Source organism: Suncus etruscus, chromosome 1, assembly GCF_024139225.1.
Source record: "Suncus etruscus isolate mSunEtr1 chromosome 1, mSunEtr1.pri.cur, whole genome shotgun sequence".
NCBI classification, from domain to species: Eukaryota; Metazoa; Chordata; class Mammalia; order Eulipotyphla; family Soricidae; genus Suncus; species Suncus etruscus.
In genome coordinates this window covers 88,298,556-88,321,006 of record NC_064848.1, presented here as the reverse complement: position 1 = coordinate 88,321,006, position 22,451 = coordinate 88,298,556, and the positions used below count along the sequence as shown (strand labels likewise).

At 35.5% G+C, this 22,451-nt stretch overlaps 1 protein-coding gene across 1 annotated transcript in view; it reads right to left on the bottom strand.

Annotated features, from left to right (window-relative positions):
* Positions 1–3,222: 3,222 nt before the first annotated feature.
* Positions 3,223–22,451, bottom strand: part of PPP1R9A (protein phosphatase 1 regulatory subunit 9A) — a 316,932-nt gene continuing 297,703 nt past the window's right edge. Inside the window, 5 exon segments of the mRNA XM_049784454.1 lie at positions 3,223–9,277; positions 10,659–10,841; positions 11,971–11,994; positions 12,826–12,945; positions 14,866–15,064. Coding sequence (XP_049640411.1) covers positions 9,068–9,277; positions 10,659–10,841; positions 11,971–11,994; positions 12,826–12,945; positions 14,866–15,064 — 736 coding nt within the window. The 3' untranslated portion in view covers positions 3,223–9,067.

The window sequence follows — 22,451 nt, the reverse complement described above, 5'->3', positions numbered from 1 at the left end:
TTATTTTCACAGTTATTAAAAAAGGGCAGTTACTGGGGGCCAAAGTTATAGCACAGTGGTAGGGCATTTGCTTTGCACATGGCCAACCCTGGACGAACCCCAGTATGATTTCCAGTATCCCATATGGTCCCACGAGCCTGCCAGGAGCCATTTCTGAGTGCAAAATCATGAGTAACTTCTGAGGACTGAAAAAACAAATAAAATAAAATAAAATAAAATAAAATAAAATAAAATGAAATAAAATAAAATAAAATAAAGGACAGTTGCTTTGCTTTGGTTAGGGATTTTATAAACCATTCAAGGAAAATAAAAATAGTTTTATTTACTTCTTTTGTAATGCCCAGATCTAAATTTTTACACTGCAAAGGCATAATCTTAGTTATGCATGTAGAGATAAAAACAGAGGAATAGAGAGAGAGAAAATGAGAAAAAAGTTCACACTTATTTTTTAATTTAAGTCTCTTAAACATTTTTGGTTTAGACACAAAACTGGTTAGAGAAAGTTTAAACTTTAAGATGCCCTTACTTTTCAGCTTCTTGCTCTGTGTAAGGTTGATTGCTTAGTGGATTTGTCCAGACCCTGGTGATAGGTTTAAGAAATAGTGATTGTGAAGACGTGATAAGAATAGAAAGATGGACATCCTAGTTCTTCTGTTTGTCTTCAGCTGGTATGTTGGGGGCTCTGGGCAGGACAGCTAGCCATAGGCCCCCTGGGCTGACCACTTAGTTCAGGGGACTGAGATCCCGCCCACGCCAGATGGGTCTTCAGGGCCACGCCTGGTTAATCGGGCCCTGGAGGGAGTGTGGGGGAGAGAAATTCCTCCCCTATGCATCTACAAACTACAGGGGCAGGGCTGCACCCAGAAGACTCCACATGCCAGTTTTTCTGTTTGTCTTCAGCTGGTATGTTGGGGACTCTGGGCAGGACAGCTAGCCATAGGCCCCCTGGGTTGACCACTTAGTCCAGGGAACTGAGATCCTCCCACCCCCAACTGGACCCCATTCAGGATTCTCTTCTTACTAGTATTCATTTTCAAAAGCACGCGGGCGCATTTGCGCCCCCGCAACATATATACTTTTTAACAATACCCAAAAATGTTCTTAGTGACTGCTTCTAGGGAAAATAATAGAATTTTCTAGATTTGGAGGATAATATTCAAATAGGTCTCTAAAATCAGTGTATATGTAGACTGTGACTTCCTATACAGTGGTCCTCTCTGACTGCCAAGCCTAATCCATAAACAATTCATCTATACAATGTATATAACCCTTCTGATATATCCCCTCCTCCACACCAGAGCCCCTTCTACTCCCTCATCTCCCAATCCGGATTTGTTATCTTCCCCATAGTTAACCCTCTTTACCCTCAGTTCTTTAATTTGTTAGGCATCAAGACTGACCTCCTGCTCCAACAGATTCTGTCCTTTTGCAGACCCCTACAAAGCTCATTATTACTCCTTAACTCTCTCACCCCCAACCATCAGTACCTCACATTTACCCTTTACTACACAGTTCTAATCACAGACCAAAGTTGTGCGTTGGATTTAACAACCCCCAACTATTTCAAAAGACATAAAATGGACACATATGTCTCTTAAATATTTTATGTGTATTTTCTTTAACAGCTATAACTCTTTCTAAATATTCTTTTATCATGACAATTCTACCCACTTTTTATCTTGCCTTCTCTTTGTGAGCTGTTCAATAAGGAATTTTGGTGGAAGAGTCTCTCAGTTTAACGCTTATGATTGAACCATGTCATGGGGATTGTTGGACTTGTTCTTATGGCCCCCATATGTGCTGATAACACCATGTGGCATTGATCCCTGTTTGCATATTTGCATAGGCACATTAAAATGCGAAAATACTATACATACAAATAAGTTCTTATCTAATAGAGATTGGAACACACAAATCTTGTAGTGCAATGGGGCCTTACACCCTGATATAATGACACCTGATATAATGACCTGGCACAGGCCTCAGAAGAATGGGCATCCTCCATTCACCCCTGAACCAGGGAAGCTATCTACGAAACATCCAAGGTTTTTTATAACAACACCTGGAAGCAATCCTCTACCAGGGAAGACCCTACCATGGCTCTGACATCAACCTGCTCAAAAGCGACTTCCCTTAACACTAAGAAGACTTGACAACAAGGACCTGCTTACATGACAGGGTTCTCTGCATTGCCCTTTAATTGTGAGGTGAAATGAGAGGACGCTCTGCACCATCCTGACTGCAATATAGGAAATGCAGATTCCAGGATCTTTAATACAGAAACATGATACCAACAACAGAGACTGTGTGAAAAATAAAAGTGTATTGGCACTACAGACAATGACCTGCATTGGACAAACTAGTTTGTCTGGAGCCTAGAGTTGGTCTTATGTCAGAAAACTTCAGGGGTAGCGTCTCCTTGTATTTAGGCCAAGGCTTTTCCTTTCCATGTCCTCATATTTTGGTGAGCCTATGAAAACAATAATTGCCACTATAACACCGTTTTTACTGTGCTCCTTTGACTCTAATCCTTAAGAAAAATGGTTAACTTAAACTAATATGCGTGTGCATGGAAATGTTAAAAAGTACTTTGCCTTCAATGTTTAAGGAGTTACATAAGTTTTATGTCTTTAGATTGCTTTGTGTGCTGCTAAGAAATATGTACTACAATCTGGGGACTTGAGGGACAAAGTAATTGTACATGGGTTCTGTTTTATTTTTCTTAATGTTCTTTGGCTGAAAGTTCAAAGTTAAGATATCAGCAATGGGACTACTGAGAATTCTGTTTATGGGTGACTGTCCTTCCACTGTAATTTTACCTTGTCCTCTCCCTTTGCATCTTTGTTCTCATAATTAAAAATAAAAATTAATAAAAAAGAATTCAAAAACTGAAAAAAAAGAATAGAAAGATGGATGAGAAAATTTTTGTGGACACTTTGATCTTTAAACTTTATACCCATTTCCATAATTGTGCTTTCAAATGTAATTGTAACCATCAATTACACTTTACCAGACTAAAATTTATATTTAGTTTCATTTCCATAAGAAATGTACTTTTTGCTCTTGATTGATAAACTAATTTGAGAGATAACATATATCAAATTAATAGATCAAATAGAAAAAATTGATAGATATTTTGACAGTTAACACACGTTTCCTATATCAAGGCTTGTTTTAGTTTAAGGTGAAAATGAAAGACAAAAAAAATCACTTCCATAGATCTTATAGTGTTTCTCTTTTTATTGCATTCACTGTCTAACAACAAGAATACTCATTGGCAAGAAATTTATTTACACTAACAAGTTTAATTTAATCACATGTATTTTTAGATTGCTCATAAAACAAACAACCACCGCAATATTTTGCTTTGAATGCCTCTGAAAATCAAAGAATAAAAATGTCATTTCAAATGAAACAATCTAGATTAAGTACATATTAACCAAGCACAAGAGAACAATTCAGACATGGCACTATTGTCTCCTCCATGCAAAAGATCAGATACCTAAATGTACAAATTAAAAGTTTCAGATAACATGCATTCATACTTACGGGGCTTAAAAATTATGTTCAAACAACTCTTTTCCTTTAGTAAGTAATATGTAAAAAAAAAATCTAAATAAACTTCTTATGATGCAACAATTCCTTTTTTATCAGCTTCTGGTTTTGTTAGTGATATGCAGCAAGTGTACTAGTTGTTGAAATGCCACTTCATTAAAAATCAAAGAGCAGTAGTGATGACCACAAATAATATTAAGAAAAACATATACACATACATAAAAGGATTTCACAATGCACTATCTAAATCTTATGCTGTTAGGAGGTGTTGCCTAGCTGGAGTGCTGCTAATTTTCCTTTTTTAGGTAACACTTATTTTTGGTCAATTTTCTTTCAGGAATTAAAGATTATATCTGTAACAGGTATTCTTAGTATATAAATGAAATTGCTTAAATATATAGAAGTGTACACCTCCCAACACTATATTCATCCTTGCACATACTTCCTATTAAATCTCTCATGACCTAACCATGCCATCATTCAGCAAAAGAAGCAGATGATCAAATAATCACAACACAACACTGCCATCAGAGACAGTAGTTAGTGACTCCAGCATCACAAATACCAAATAGACTTTTAGATTGTGAGTAAATGTACAAGAACACACAGTACAATTGTTTAGTCAGGGAAATGGCAGTCCACAGTTGAAAATGCTCAAAGCTTCTCAAACTTCTGAGCTTTAATTTAGTAATGTACACTTGATATCAAAGCATAACTAAACGTTTGAGAGTTTTATCCTACTAAAATATCAAGTAGCTAATAAATCAATTTTACCAAAATATATAAACATGTAGAAGGATAAGTGCATTTAGTAGAAATACATTAAAAAATTTCTTAAAATCTTATGAACCATTCAATGTATACACAACACAAAAAAGTGGCTATAAGGCTATGATTATTGATCAAGGTCCTAACTGACATGACTAAGATCCATATGCAATGTGTTATTTTATGCCATGTGATTGTGGTAGGTGTGTGCATGTAAAATGGGAGATAAAGTCATGTATATATGCACATATATGTAGTTCTGTATACCTACACAAGTGGCATGCACATTATTGAGAAGTTGCCTCTTGTTTTCTTATACCTTATCTATTATTCATTCTTGAAAACCTAATCATTTTAGGTTTGAATTTGGGGTTAGAGTCAAGGATTGAAAATCATCTGATCTGTTCATCCTTGCTCTGGAGATCTAGAAGCAGATGATATGCTGTGTTTGGTCCAGATCCTGACAAATGTAAACCTTCTAGCAGCAATCATTCTCTTAACATCCATAGGAGCATATAATCTATGTAGATGATAGAATCTGATGTTTTCATTTTCTGGAGGTCAGGGGCTGGAAATAGATTCTGTAGGCTTTTTCTTTGCCCCCAACTTCTTGATTATATCTACTTTATGCTACACTTTAAGTTATTTAAATGTATTCTATCTGGTGTTATAAACAAAATCTGTTTGCATATCCATATTGGTTTTCATACTCAGACTGGTTTTTAGGAGTGACTCCACTGAAGCACATATTCATATTTCCTACAACACTACTTTCTTCTGAGAAACTACTCCCCACTCACAGCCATTAGAATGAAAACAATTTTAGGAGAAAACATGGGCATTTTACTTCTGGACTTCATCCTTAAACGTTTTGCTTTGGAACAGTGTAAAGAGACAGATCTGTGGTTAAATTTGGAAGGGCTATCTTTAAAACACAACAGGGCTTTTCTTTTCTATTTTACATTTTCAAACAGAATGCACTAAAAACAGCATTTAATACCTGACACAAATTATAGTAAAACACCCATCATCTGTAGCACCACTGAGAGTGTAACATTGCTCAATGGGATGTGATAACTTTTAAGTACCTCAAATTAATGAAAGGGACATAACATATCCAAAGCATAGACACTCCTCTTAAACTGCTAGATACAATAATTATTAGGATTCCCCCTTTTTTTTAATACTATTGTTAAACCTGGGATTTATCTCTTGAAAGCTGGTTATTCATAATCATTAACACTTATAAATGAATGACAATAGCCAAATCAATGCATATTTTTATTTACCTTTTAAAATATCACTTTAAAGCACATTCTAATTCCAGTACAAATTGAACCTAGAGGAGATTTCTTTGCTCTCAGCTAAAATACAGAGGAGCTGATTAAAGTGCTGGGTCACAAAACCAATTAATGAATTTACAGCTGAGACTCAGGATATCTAAAGATTTCAGACCAGAGTTAACCACAGGATAAAAGACAACTATAAGGGTTAATTCTGTTCCTCCCTTTTGCTCCAGCCACTTTGTTTTCAAGAACTGCCATGGGTTAAAATGTGTATTTGATGTTGTGGGTGGTAAATCAATGTTAACCCAAGCACAGAATTGCTTTATTTCTGTGAAACAAACGGTGGACTTCATCAGATGTTTGACATATATAATTAGATGTCTGATCTAGTGAACTTCTGAGTAAAAGCCAAGAATAAGAGAACTCAGGGATATGATATTAAATAAAGAAATTAGTTATAAAACTAAAGCTTGTTTTTCATGGAAATCACTTCTTCTTTACTTATCTCACACAACGCTTTTTGTTTGGCCTCATTCACATTCCCACCTGCCCAACTTTATATTCCCCCAAATAATTAGCTAGACTGCAAAAAGACTTTTGCATATTGTTGAAAGTATAATGAGCTGTCCTTCAGGTATTAAAATTCAGATATATATCCTTTCCATTCATTTTCTAGTAATACTAAAGGTACATGAGGCAACAATTCTGTGTTAAGTTGCATCAACACTGAAAATCACAAGCATAAATATAGATTGTGTAAAACATGACCACTTCAATTAGGAATCATGCATTTGATTCAACAAAAGTAATGAGCAAAAGAATATTCATAAGATATGTTCATAAGAATGTTCATAAGGTCTTTCACTTTGCTTTTATATCTTTATATCAATCAGCTTACATTTTTTCCTGTTTGACCAATATAATCAAGTGCCTTTTACACTTTCAGCAGTTTTGAATAATAATGTTAAAATAACTAAAGACTTAAATTTACTATAGTTTAACTTAATATGTTAAAATATGAACTAAGGTATTTAATGAAATCAACTTGCTTTATAATATTGTTTGTTATTTATCTAATGTGTACAAATGAAGTTAAAATAAACAGTAGTTCTAAGACATTTAAAAACATGTAATATTAGAGATCATAAATAATTATATGCAGAGAAAGATATAAATTTGTGATGCTTCCAGTATATCTAAAGTGTAAACATAACTTAAGATAATTATCTTTCAAGTTCCACTCTTAAAATTAATGCAGCAAAACTTCCAGTGTGATCCAGGTACATTTCCTTCCAATTATTAGCAAAAATTTATAATAGCAAATATAATTATGAACAGATTTTGGCTTATTATTTTAGAATTAGAAAATATTTATAATTCATCCAGAGTGGTTCTTTGTTTCTCATTGTATCAATAAATAGAAAAGCACCACACATCTTAAAATATTAAGAGTATCCAGTATGGCAGTTTCAGTTTTACTATACACCAATAAATATATACAGAAAAACATATAAAGTGGCATGATGTAACATTATGTATTTCTGAGGGATGAATGAATGAGCCGTAAGAAGTGAATAAAATACTAAAATTAATCAGAAAATACAATTGTACTACAAAAGTAAATAGGTCCTAGAGAGAAACTGGATTATAAATTTCTAGCTTAGAAAATTCCAGATTTTACACTGGATTCTGAACCTCCCTCAAAAAAATCATCATAATTCTCAAAATATGAGATTGAGCTCAATGGGTAGGAACTCCTTTACTCTGTTACTTGAAATTTTCAAAAAGTTCCTCACAAATTCCAGGCATGTAATATTTCCAGTGAAAATATGAATAGAATCTAAAAGAGACCCTTACACACTAGAGAAAAAAAAATCCTTATCCAAAAATTTATAAAGCCTGAACTTTTCACTTGAAACTTGCCCTTTGAAAAGTGATGACTTCATTTTTTATAACCAATGCAGGAAAGAGAATCAGATACATGAATTATAAAAGGAAAAGAACAGCAACAATAACAAAATATACAATAAATTTTTCTGTGGTTTAATATTCCTTAAATCCAAATTTTCTTTAATTATTATATCTATTTTTAAAATTTCTCAAGATGCATTTATGTTCTCCTGTCTGCTCCATTCTCCTACAACTTGAATTAGTTTATTGAAATACTGAAATCCTTAATACTGGCTTTCAAAATATATAACTGACTCCTCTGTTAGGCTATATTCTGGGTCCTATCTTAGAGCAACTTGAACTGTCAGATTGGAACACTTTTAAAGTATGGAAGAGAATGACTCAGAAAAACCATTCAAAACATTTCTTAAATATAATTGATAACTCCTCTTTACAGACCATTCTCAATAAATTGTACTCAATAAATTTGCTTCTCTAGTTGCGTGTTACACAAATTCAAATTCTCTTTAACTAGCATTTCTATTTTTCTTAAAAGTACATTTTTTTAAAACATTGAGCATGCTTGGGAAATGTTGAGTAGAAAATATGAGATGAGTTCATGATTGTATCATAGCCAGGCTGAAGGCTTGCCAGAATGTTCCCCAGAGAAGAAACCTGAAAATGTTAGTTTCCTTAAAACTAATTTCCTGTTCAATTTGTTAGTGGGGATGGATGGTGAGAGAGAAGCTATGTGGTGTCTCTGAGTGTTGTTGAAATAACCAAACACACAGCACTGGAAACATGAACAAGAGATCCCAATATTCCCATCATGCATTTATGTCTGCGTTTTCTCCTTTGGTAAGGTAAATCTAAAGGATAAGTGCTATTGCCATTGAAATGCCAAAGAATTACCCAAGACCACATTCTTAAGGTTCATGCCTTCTGGTGTTAACAAATGATTAATTCTCTTTTTTTCTAGCAATGCCCAGCAAGCAGACCACTTTGCTTGCCTTTTGTCATAGCAGGTAAATATGTGGCAGAGCAACCATATTTCCACATGGCACAGAAGGGTGCTTGTTCAGTATACTAGAGTAGATTCTGAATCCTCAGCCATGTAGAAATGTGCAGTCACCACATCTGAAGATCCCAGACTGACAATTCATGGTGCTACATTAATACAATGGGGGATGGTTATGCCACATTCATGTTGGGCAGGATTGCCCTGGTTTTCCAACTGACACAACCCACCCAACATAACACAGGATGTTTGTAAGAAGGGAGAGAAATAGTCACTTGCATTTCTCATACACAAATCCTTGGATTTGTAAATAAACCAAAAAAAAAAAAAATAAAGGTTGGTATTATTTTAGTAGGTTAAAATTAAGTGTATATTCTAATATTGCAGAAACTGCAGTTACTCAACACACAGTTCCCCAGTCTGTCTGCAGCAGCAATACTCCATCACCAGTTTGATTTTCCTTTGTTGTTTGGAGGAAAGCAGGGCAGGAAGTTAAGAGCAGGAGCACTGACCCTCTCTCCTGCCCTCACATACATACAGAAGGTGTGTATTACTGCTCATCAGCACCCTCACTTGCTGCAGTCATCTTTTCAGTCTTTTTGGTTTTTCTCTGCATTTGTTCTTGTTCCCTCTTCCTCAGCTTTTCCCTTTGTTTTTCTATTTTCTCTTGAGCCTTCCGAGCCTTCTCCAGAGACACCTTCATTTCCTTCAGTTTCTTTTTGACCACTGCTCGATCCTGTGATGATGCCATTCCCAGAGACTGAAAGGAAATACATAAAACAAAGTGAATGTGAGAACTGCTGACCCTTTGGCTCAGAATATCACAGCATATTCACATTCATGAACAAATTTAACAATAGCAGAAGAGGTAAGAGGTCAAAAATAATGGAGAACTGGTTACATGTGCCCCCAATCTACACACTGAGTTTTGGGTTTAGTTAAGGTGAGCTTTGTTTATTCTTTTGTTCTTTGAGACAAAGCACATACTACCATTATTTTTATTAAAATGCTTTTTGAATTAGTGTTTAGTGAGAGAAAAGAATAAAGGGCACAGTTCTGATCCTCTATTCCATGAGTTGCAGACATTTATAAGCAAAAGTATTACTTAAGTCATCAATATTTTCAAAAGATGGAAGTGGGCTCTGCTGCCAGAGTGGTCTCACTCAGGGCAGGCAGAATTGAAATGACTTCCTTTTGCCAATGTTTATTCATTTTTAGTATTTATTATTTTATTATGCCAGTGTTTATTAATTTTACAATGATATCCAAAGATGTTTTGGAGACCAGAATGTTCATGCCAGCATGAGTAGTGATTTCTCCCTGTAAGAATGCCTATAAAGGAAGTCTGATTATAATGAGGTTGCTTATGAACTTGAAATTCAGAATAAGGGGAGCTGGTTATATACTCTAAATGTTCCATGACCTTCAGAATCAACAGCAGGAAGCATCCATCTCCCCAACAGAGACAGCCTTGTCAATGGGGCCTTCATATTCACAGGTTATTGATTGATCTCTAACCTTTTCAAGACTGTCAAGAGATACTCATCTGCCTGTCAGCTCAACAGTGGTGGTGAAGGGGGGCTGGTGGTAAGCTCTTTCAGATGTTTTTCCAAAATGGTGGGTGGGAGCTACACCGGACTCTAAGAGAGACAGACTTAATGTGTGACATGAGGGAGTAATGGGACATAAAGAAAATGCTGTCTGCATGATTTGGGCAAGAAAGATCTGTGAAGAACCTCCTTTGGAGTGGTGTGTGAGAAAGAGCAAAAGAGGAGAAGTTAGTATAGAAGGAAGGATTCATGACTTTGGTGAAATAATGTGGTGAAATAATCCAGAATGGCCAGCATTAAAACTGATAACCACTGAGGTTAACAGTAACCTGGGGCACAGGTAGATAGTTAATAACTGAACTATGTGTTGCTAGGTGAAAGCAATAATTGAGTGCCTAGTCAATGTTTGATCTAGATCTCTGATGGCATATTTGAAACTTCACTATTAGAAATAATTCAATAATTTTCCTTTGTTCACTACTGTGAATTATTTCTCAGATGTGCACAATGCTCAGATCTAATTAAAACATTTTAGGTGATTGTGAGTCATACAAATTATACCTCAATCTTACATGATATAAAATTTTTTACCTTAAGTTTATTTCCATCTAACTGCAAAAGTTGCTCTCCAGTGATGTTTTGGGCATTGAATTCGGATACATACTGCTCCAGATTTAGGCTCATTAACCAGTGAGAAACCTGCTGCGCACTCCATTCATGCACGGCCCGATGCTGATACTGACTGTGTTTGGGAGATTGTCCATCATCAAGGATCTGGGATAGGAATGTTATGCAGTGCAGTTAAATGCTATGGCTCATCGTGGTCTATTATAGAAACATAAAGAATTGTATTTTTCCCACTAAAGTCATATTTATTTTTAAACCATTTATTAATAAGTTAATGGTTCTAGCTAAATTGAGTACATGTGCATTATGTATATATAAGAATACACATGCAATTTAAATGAAGTATATTTTTACCTCACACACTTAGGTACTTGAGAACTAACAAATTCCCTCAAATAAGGCATAATTATTCATGAAGCAGGTTTAGAGAAACATAAAATCTATTATTGCAAAGTTTATATTGAAACACTTTGGAATGGTTATTAGAGAAAGAAAACAAATACCTCATTGATCTTATTTTCAGTGCATCACTCACTGCATTTATTCTCTCATAAAACATTAGAATGTGTGAAAGCAAATGACAAATATTGAAGTGTTCTTTCACTAAAAAGGAAAGGACATTAAGCCCCCACACATTCTTTGGGGATATTTTACATCTATTTTTTAATTTAAAAATCTGGAAAAATCTGTGAAGACAGGATAGGTAATATTCTCAATTTCTTTTAATAATGAGGAATATGAGGCTCAGAAAATCAGATCTGCCAATAAGCACATGGCTAATAAGTGGTAGCCAACAGTAAGCGTTTATTTCTGTCTTAGGTTCTATCCAATGCAGAATATTACATTTCACAGTGCAAAGGGCAGGTTGGTTCCTAGAACCACTAAGCTGAGAGGAGATGAAGGTGATGACAGGGCTTGGAGAAGAGACAGAAGTCACCATGTTGACCTACATAGGAAACACAGAATAGGGGATGGGTAGGTAAGCTGAGATGAGGACAAGGGTAGAAAAGAATGGACCACATTAAAATATAATAATGGGAGCTAAATTGTTGGATTGTGGAGGTGGAATTTGGAGATCATTCTGACTCAAAACATATTTTATATTTTAAGCTAAGAAAAAATGACTGGGGCAGTAAGTGAAATTATTTAGCACAAGAAAACCTTTCTACTATAAAGAAAAGTAGTTTTGTATTGTTTGACTCTTAAATAATCTACAAAGAGAGGACAAATTCAAACAATACCACATAAGCCACCATACAAGCCCAAAAAAGCTCACCTCGTCATCTATCATATCCAGGCTCTGAGTAAGGGAGCAACAAAGGAATTAAAAAGAATAGTGTTATAGAAATAGGCGGTACAACATATATAGTACAAACTTTTAATAAAATGAATGTCTGTAAGCCTGAAGATGTATGGACAGACATGGTTAAGAAAACAGTTTCAAATAAAAATCATATTAGAAGATGCATGAAAAAATATTAATCAGAGTGAAAAGATATTACCGAGGGTGCTTCTTCCTACCCATTCTCAATACCAGATATAATTGCCACCACCACCTCTACAGCCTACTGTTATCCTTTACTTATATCTTAAAGAACTAATGCAATAGATTAGAGATTATCTTCTGAGAATTCCTGGGACAGCTCACTTGATCCTGGATCCATTGTTTTCTTTATGAGATTTCTCTCTTCCCCATCCACTATAATGATACTTCACCTAGGGCTATGTCCGTACACAAGTATTATCTGAATATTTGGGGGAAGGGACACTGTTGTGGGAATATATTGAGGAAAAGGCAAATGGCAATCTGTAAACTTGGGTACAATAATTCCCTATTTTAGTTCACCAGTACCCAGACTCACCTCTCTACATTTCTGTCTAGAGTCATTCTATTTGAATCAGAAAAAAAGTCATAAAAGATTCCTGGACACCTTAAAGGGGCTCAGAATTGATATTCTGCTTTTATATTGAGATATAAGGGGAATAAATCAGGAAGGTGTCATAACAAACATGAAACAATAGTCCAGGTGATTTAACAATAGCATCTACTCCTCTAAAAACCAGTTTTTTAGTGAGAGTTCATGAATAAAAATTCTTCTTTGAGAAAGCAGGTCTAAGGCCTAATACGTACCTCATCTGATGACAGTGCTAAGGACTGAGAGAGCCCTGGAGTTTTGGGCTCTGCTCCTAGGCCACTCAGATCTGCCGAACTGGTACTGCTGGGACTGAAGTCATCATTGAAGGTAAAGTTCTGTAAAAAGGATATTAAACTCAGCATCAATTTAGAACAATGCAAAAATCAGAGCTGGGTGTAGTTGCATTTTCTAATTATTTTTAAATCATCTTAGAAAAATTTATTTTTCCTTAGGTAATAACCTTAAGCAGGGAACAGCTGGTGAGCTGTTCCTTGTGCAAATGATAGAGAATTTGGGGTGCTGTCTACATTGAATGTAATAATGGGTGTTCTGGAGAAATTATTCCTCAGTTTATCTTTAAGGGTGTACATTAGTATCCTCTGCAACTACTGAGAGCAGTAATATTAATAAGTCTATCTTCTTTAACCCTAATAAGAAACAGGGTAAGTAAAAATTAAAGATGGTGTAGAAAGCCTGAGTTATTGGGAACAGATGGCAATTCATATTAGAAAGGTAGCTTGAATGGTCTGGGGAAGGATCACTTGCTGTTTGTCGTGATAAAAACTGTGAGAAATAGCAGATATTCTCCTGAATGTAATCATTTCTGGAAGAGTTTATGATTGACAACACACTAGTAGTTTAATTCTGACATGCAACTCTAGAGTACCAGCGGAGTGCCAAAGAAGCTATAGCACAATAGTTACGTACTTCCAAGTAACCACTGGGGATCGGGGTGTGTGAACTTAATGAAGTTCACAGAAATGGTCAGTGGATGGTCAGTGGATAATAAAGTCAGATAGTTAATAATGACAACACTGCCACATTTGTAAAAAACAGAGTTGGAATCTTTTGATTACAAGATGATGGTAGAATTATTCAAACATCATTTAGATTTCTCAGACAATATGGAAAGTGTTCCAAGGAGAAAGTGCTAAACATTTATTCTTTTGCTCGCATTTCTGATTGGCTTCCCAAGAACTCTAAGCACTTAATCAACACCATCTTGGTTCATATTCTGATCACTGGAAGTAGATACTTAGTTTACCATTAGGTTTCTGTGAATAAAATTTAGTTGGTTGTTCAAAAGTAAGTACAAGGACAGAGACTAAAGAGTTCAGTACCAAACAAATTCCAATGTTTGCTAACACTTCATAAAAGAATAAAGAGTTGGGTTGGTAGGAACATTTAAGCAGAGGGCATTTTACATTGCACATTACCATTTAATATTATCAGAGGAAACACGTCAAACCAAGTCAAAACCCTGTGAACTGTTGGCCTGAATGGAATAATTCAATTCAAATAACATTAATAATACCTTTCTGTTTGAGAAAGAAAAGTGAACACAGATTAAAGGAGCCCACAAAAATGTGAGTTAGAAAATTAATGTTTCAAATCAATGTTAGGTAAGATTTGCATCGTCATGCTGGAAATAACCATTATGCATTAGAAATAAGCAACATCCATGCATGTAAATCCCAATTACATTAAGTTAAAAAATTTGATGCTAGAATTATAACATTTTTTTAACATGGAAGTTTGATTTAAAAGAAGTAAATAAATGAGATGTCAGCATTGGTTTGTCTTAAAGAGTTTCACTATCATGTATTGAACACAAATTTATACCAAATTTGTTTTCTAGTAAATCTTGATAAACACAGAGAAATAGTTTTTAAATATAGTTTAAAGAGCTATACAGGATAAATAGACCTATCATATAGTTCTATTATTTAATTGTATCTTTCCCAGCATGGCTTAACTATCAAAGTGAGATTAAATAGCAATATGTGAAAAGACAGGTAAATCAGAGTAACATATAACATACAATCTAGAATAGAACAGTAGTAAAGAAGGTGATGGTTAAATAAGATTTCCTTTTATTCCCCACGAGAAATACCATGCATTGTTTATTGCAGTATTATCATATTGGTTTGTTGGATCCAAAGTATACACACAAGTTGAGAATGCTTTCCAAAGATTGTATAGGAGAAAAGATTTAGAATTTTCTTGTTTGGTTTTTGAATCCATGTGTTTTCTACCTTGGACCCCTTTTTATCTGAAATTAGAATCTCAGGAGAAGGCTGAAGAGGACTTGTAGGTGAAGGCAGGTTCTTTAAAGAATAAGATCCTTTTCGGCTTTCATTAAGCCAAGAGAAAGGCATACAAGGTGAGTGAGTGGAGGCCTGAGCTGGGGGAGATGGCTTCAGTTTCCAGTGCTCCAGCCTGCCTCTGAAAATCCTGTTTTAGGAAAGAAAAAATGGCTGTATTAGACAACAATAGGACACATATGAATCTTAGCAAACTAAATTCTGAAGGGGCTCTAATGTAGTTTGAAGAAACAGTTTAGAAACTTTCCTACACAAGATACAATTTGCATTAAATTTCTTTTTATAACATTCAGCACTGCACTGTTATTGCCATGGTGAATTTAGTTTGTTTTGGGTCAAACCCAGTAACCTTACTCAGGGCTTACTCATCTAGGGATCAAATCCAGGTTAGCTGCCTGCAAAGTTATCTGCTCTCTCTTTCTCTCTCTGTCTCAATAAATAAATATATTTATTTATATAAATATGTTTAGATACATAAAATATATAAATAAATAAAATAAATATAGGAAATAAAATATTTGGCTTTTTTTCAAGCTCAAGATGCTTTAGGCCAAATATAACTTAATAATTGTAATCATCTTAGCGTCCTTTCCAAAGATAAACATAAAACTTGAAATGTGAATATTTTACTTCGAGGTCTAGGGTCTAATTAATATCTCTTAAAAACATGATGTTACTACTTCTCCATCTCCAGTTTTCTCATTTCTAGAGTTAGATTAATGTGTACTATTCAGAGTTATCAAGAGTGAAATGAGCTGCCCTCTGACCTGACTTTGTTCTGTCTAGAGCGTCATCTCAGGTGCTTCTACAGAGAGAGGGATTTTTTTGGTCCCTCATGCCAACCTGGACCCTCACTGCAGCCAGTGCCACCACCAAATCCTTCTCACAAGCTATTTCCTCACTCCACCACCTGGCCTGACATCTGATCTATCTCCTGTCCCCATCTCAAGTGCATCTGCTGAGAGATGGACCTTTTGGTCCCTCATACCACTTGGACCCTCACTGCAGCCACTACCACCACCAAAATCTTTCCCCCAACCTGATTCCTTGCTCTTCCACTGGCCTGACATTTGTTCTGTCTCCTGCCTCATCTCAGGTATGTTTTCCAATAAAGGGACTCTTTCATCCCTCAGATCAACCCTCCTCTTCTCAAACCATATAGAAGTATTAGAAGCCATTTTAATTCATATAAAATATTTCCAGGCAGATTAGACCTAGCACTTCTTTCTCTTAAAAAATATACAACCTCAGAGCCAGAGCGGTGGTGCAAGCAGCAAGGCATCTGCCTTGCCTGCAATAGCCTAAGACAGACTGCAATTCGATCCCCTGGTGTTCCATATGGTCCCCCAAGCCAGGAGCAATTTCTGAGCGCATAGCCAGGAGTAATCCCTGAGCGTCACTGAGTGTGAGACCCCCAAAAATGCAACCTCAAAATGCAGTCAAACAAACTAGTTAGCAATATTTCTATTTTTTTTAGTTGGAAATATTTCTTTTTTTTTGGGGGGGGGGGAGCACACCCGGTAACGCTCATGAGTTACTGCTGGCTATGTGCTCAGAAGTCCCTCCTGACCTGGGGGACCATATGGGATGCCAGGGCATCGAACCACGGTCCGTCCTAGGCTAGTGCTGGCAAGGCAGACACCTTACCTCTAGCACCACTGTGCCAGCCCCTGAAAATATTTCTGTTTATACTTAGATAACCTCACATGTTTAGGAAAATAACCTCTAAAGCAGACATATCTCTAGCCACCTTTTATACAATTAATTAAATAGATCACTTTCTTAAACAACCTGAAACTCCATCATTCAAACCCATAAAATGCAAAAAACAATGGGGAAACTAAGGGAGACAACTAAAATGAGGGATATAGAGAGAAATCAGGCAAATTTTCAAGCCCACCAAAATACTTGAGACTTGTAGATGAAGACCTAAAATCAACATTTTATGTTTTAGCAACAGAAACAAAAGAGGAACTGGCCTGTAAAATTAAGCAATCTATTGATGAACAATTCAACCAAGTCAAAAAAGAACTCTTTGAGAAGAAGAAAGAATCCATGCAAATGGAACCAAAGGAAGTTAGCAAGCTATAGTAACAGAATTACACAGGTGGAGAACTATATAGATGAAGACAAATTACAATTCAGCATTGATAAAGAAGTCAAGAAAGAAAGGAGAGAGAAAACAATGAAAGAAGATTTAAGGTACTTAATGAAGAAGATAAGAGAAATAGACTCTGAATTATATAAATACAAGAAGAGAGGGAAAAGGGAAAGGGGAAGAACCAGTAGTGAAGGAGATAATAACAGAGAACTTCCCCATTCTCTAAAAAGAGGCTGCTGTACAAATCCAAGAAGCAAAAATGTGCCAAACAAAATCAATCCTAACATAGGAACACCAAGAAATATAGTAATCCAATGGCAAAAAATAGAGAGATGAACTCTTTAAAACAGTAAAAAAACCCCACAAACTATTAAGTATACAGGAAAGAACATAAGAATCAAATAAGATCTTCATTTAAAATGATTTAGGAAAGAAAAGAGTTTCTTCGATTCTACCAAAATATCAGCTTCGTGTTCAACCAAACAGGCCCAGGTTTTGCACTGAATAAGTAAACAGAAATATGAACAATTATAAAATACTTTATTATATCATAATAAAGTAATTATAAAATAATTTCTTTGTGTTTATTTGATTCTATTCAAGAGAATACTTTATATATAGTCAATATAGGCAGAGAGTAAAAATTTTTTTTAACATTTTCTAGTGGTGGTGTTCCTCGTGATTATTTTTTTCATGAAAAAAGTGTGCCTTTGCACAAAAAGGTTGAAAAACACTGGACTAAACTATCACATCAAGAGTCACAGAGTAGTGGGTTGTGTCTGGAAACAAAACCCAGAAATCAGTTGCCTGCAGGAAACACATTTAAAGTCTCAGATAAATACAGGCTCAGAGTAGAAGGATGGAAAACAATTAGACAAGATGCTAGAAAAAAAAGTTGGGACAGCAATACTTATATCAGACCAAATTGCAGTCACCCTCAAGAAAGTACTTAGAGACAAGGATGGGCACTACTCACTGATCAGGGGAACAATACAAGAAGTACTAACTCTGATCAACATATACACACCAAATGTAGAGACAGCAAAGTATGTAAGGCTTTTGCTTACAAACCTAGAGAAACTTGGATGAAAATGTGATAGTAGTAGGAGATTTCAACATGCCACTCTTATCACTGGACATATCCACTTGGCAGAACATTACCAAGAACATAAATTCATAACAACACAGGTTTACAATGAGAAGAAAGAAAAAAATCAAAAACCTAAAGGGACACCTTAAATATCTGAAAAACCAACAACAAAGAAAGCCAAACACAGCAGAAGAAAAAAAAATAATAAAGCCATAACAGAAATCAACAATATAGAAACAAGGAAAATAATACAAAGAATTGATAAAACCAGAAACTGTGTTTTTAAAGAATAAACAAGTTAGAGAAACTATTGGCAAGACTCAGAAGGAGAGTAAGGAAAAAAATGTTCAAATATTGGATCAGATGTGAAAGGGGAGAGATTACAACAGAATCCTCAGAAATTAAAGAAATCATGAATTCAAGACATTATAATGAAGAACTGTACTCTTTTTTTTTTGTTTTGTTTTGTTTTGGGGCCACACCCAGTGACGCTCAGGGGTTACTCCTGGCTATGCCTTCAGAAGTTGCTCCTGGCTTGGAGGACCATATGGGACTCCAGGGGATCGAACCAAGGTCCATCCAAGGCTAGCTTAGGCAAGGCAGGCACCTTACCTCTAGTGCCACCGCCCGGCCCCTGAACTGTACTCTTTTAAGCTAGAAACACTAGAAGAAATGGACATATTTTGGAAACATATAATCTTCCAAAACTGAGTGAGGAGGAAGAAGAAAGCCTAAACAGGCCAATCACAAGTAGGGAATTGAAACAGTAATTAAGAATCTCCCCAAAAGTTAAACTCCAAAACAAGATGGGTTTATCAAAATGTGTCCCATCAAAGATGAATTTTATCAAACATTCAGACAAGAGTTAGTACTATTGATTCTTAGACTCTTCCAAAATATCAGAGACAGAAATCCTCCTTTATACCTAGTAGGAAGATAACTGGGTGGGGTTGGCTCAGGACAGGCCTTCTGCCCTTACCCCGCTGCCTGAGAATGGTCTCTGTACTCAATAAAAACTGCAGTCTGGGCAGCATTTCTCTTGGCTTGACAAGACAGATTGCGACTCAGCTATGCATATTTCACTCTTAGCTTTGTTTGGATTAATTCCTGCAGTGACCCTCAGCTCCAGATCTGCTTTTCCTGGGTGGAAATACAGTGTTTGGGGCTATTACAATCTTACACCAGTGAGTATGACACATGTAAATATAGGGAACAATATTGGGGACAAATATTGGGAACAATCTCTGTTGTTGGGGTTGTGGTGAGAAAGGAATTCTTATCCACTGCTGGTGTGAATGCTGCCTGGTCCAAACCTATGGGAAATGGTTTGGCGGGTTCTCAGTAAACTCAAAATTGAACTTCCATATGATCCAGCAATCCCACTTTTGGGTATCTATTTCCATCCATGACAGAAAACTTTCATCCCAAAGGATGTATGCACAGCACTATTCATTGCAGCTCTCAGTACAACAGCTAAGACTTAGAATCAACCTAAATGTCCAACAACAGATGAGTGGATCATAAAGATGTGGTACATATATACAATGGACTATTACATAGCTGAAAGAAATGATGCAATCATGTAATTTTCTGCAACATGGATGGAACTGTAAGATATTATGTTAAATGAAGTAAGCCAGAAGAAGGATAAACCTAGAATAATAATACTTATATATGGTATTTAGAATAACTACATGAAGACATGCATTGTTTTAATGAAAGTTGTTTCAAATATCCTTGATCCCAGAATATATCAAGGAAAAGAAAAAAAAATGGTGTAGGAGGAGAAAAACAAATATGAAAAGATGGGGACCTGAGGGTAAGCAATCTCAGGTACATTGGTAGTGTTAAAAAAAAGACAGAACTAAATATCCAAGCCAAAGGCAACAATGGAATATAGATACACACATTTTAACAAACTAAACTTAAAATGGGCATGTTATATATTGGCAAGCTGAGGGACATGGGGGTGGTTTGAGATGTACCTGGGGAACACTGGTGGTGGGACGTCAACATTGGAGGTGGGGTTGGCCCTGATTAATTGTAGGTCTGAAACCCAACTATGAAGGATTCTGTATATCACAATGGTTTCAATTAAAAAAAGAATAAAATGAAATATTAAATATGAAATTACTCTGAAGACTAAAATTATAAATGGCTATGCTGATGGCTTAACATTTAAAGGACTCAAAAACATTTCAGAAACATAGTTTAAAAAGAGTTTTCTTCCCCTTAAGACCCTAAAAATCTGTATTTATTTTTTGGTTAATAGCAATGTATCAACCCTGACACAGGAAAGGATGTAACTCTAGTGTATACTAGAAAAAATCAACCTCAATATATAGAAATGATATCTGTTGCAGTGCCTGTTATTAAGGACAATCATTTCTAGGTTATTGTTTGTAATGTTCTTCTTTTCCTTTTTTATTTGGTGGTACAAGGGGTGACAGAACCCAGGACCTTAAATGAGGTCCTGTGCAGCAATGCCTTCATAGATGTTGATGGCATAACAAAATTATCCTTTTCAGTTTAAGTGCCCAAACACTAAAAAGCTTATGTCCAATACATATAACGAACATCAGATTTTTTAAATCGCATTTCATTTCATATATTTTGAAATAGAATACATCACAAATTCATAAAATGGTATGGTTAGTTCCTATTTATTTCCAAAGATTTTTTAAGATTTAGGTTCCCAAGAGTATACAATTATTTTGTAGATGGTGATGCAATATAAAAATATTAGGGGCCAGGCGGTGGCGCTAAAGGTAAGGTGCCTGCCTTGCCTGCGCTAGCCTTGGACGGACCGCGGTTCGATCCCCCGGTGTCCCATATGGTCCCCCAAGCCAGGAGCGACTTCTGAGCACATAGCCAGGAGTAACCCCTGAGCGTTACCGGGTGTGGCCCAAAAACCAAAAAAAAAAAAAAATTAAGAGAATTACAAGAATGAGTAATTATAATGTGGAAATTAGTTTTTTGTCAAATACTGAGATTAAAGACTAACTTATTACACACTTAAAATCCCAGAAGGTCTGATTAATTTTTAGAAGTGTATATTTCTAAAGAAATTTTAAAGAAATATATTTTTAAGAACACTACTAATCTACAAGAAGAATAAAAACTAACCAGACATGTGCAGATCAATTTTATCCTATATTTTAATACCCCCAATTCTATCTTTATATTCTCCAATATACTATTAAGTGATGGATGGTAACAGAGGTAAATCTGTCTTTCTTAGATGTAATTTTTATTTTGGGGTCATAAACAAAGTCTGATTGGAAGAATTTTCTAGCGTATGGTGATTAGATGACTGATCTAGATCAAGGGTGGGCAAGATAGTAGTTAATTTAGAAGTTATATTTTGACATACAAAATTTTAATGTCTTATTTATTAATATTGTCTTGAATATAAACACCAGGTTTCTGGTGCAGAAAAGCCTATTAAATACAGAAACTTATTGTGCTGTTCCCTCTACACTAATTTCCTCTTTCTACAATGACAAAACGAGAACCAGATGTTGTGCTATATATGGTCTGTACCGTAGAGGAGGAATCTACAAAATATAAATCTGTATAAATCAGAGAAACAGCTATTCCCCTTTCTCCTCTGAGAGGGAAAGAAATCTTACAACTAATGTAAAGATACTCAACTTAAGAAGAACCTTGCATTTTTGGCTTTTTGCAAATGTGCGTATATATACTTTGGAAAAAGTATATGTTTATATTTTGGGGTGTGTGTGGAGGAGCTATGTTTAGCATCTCCAAGTTTTGAGGGCTGTGTCTCACCTCCCTTTTCCCACTCTCACCCTCACCCCACTCCCTGAAAATGTAACCACATAACTCTGGAAAGATAAACTTCTAAGTAGCTCTATATATCCACAATAATTAAAATTCTAAGGTCTGTCTTTTACTTCAGTTTCACATTCTGGGGTTGGGGCATGCTGAGAAAGCTCTTTGACTTCAGGTACATAAAATATTTTCTCTGTAGTCTTACACACACACATCAGATCATGTGTAAGATAAACAGGACCTGCTTAGTATTTTCCTCTCTGGCTACAAATTTCAGAGTCAATCAATGTAACAATAGACTATCTAAAGTTTTCATCAATAATTCCAATAAGGTTTATTAATGCCTAAACATATGAATATTTGTTTTAAAGTTTAGAAATTGGCTAGGATTAATAACAGTATAAACATCCTGTCCTAATCTGAAGTGAAGTGTTTTTGCAACAATGCTTTGTGAACAAATGCAATGTTTTACTTTTTTTTTTTTTTGAGCATAGTGGAAATAAGAATGACATTTTTTTCTGAGCACAAAAATGA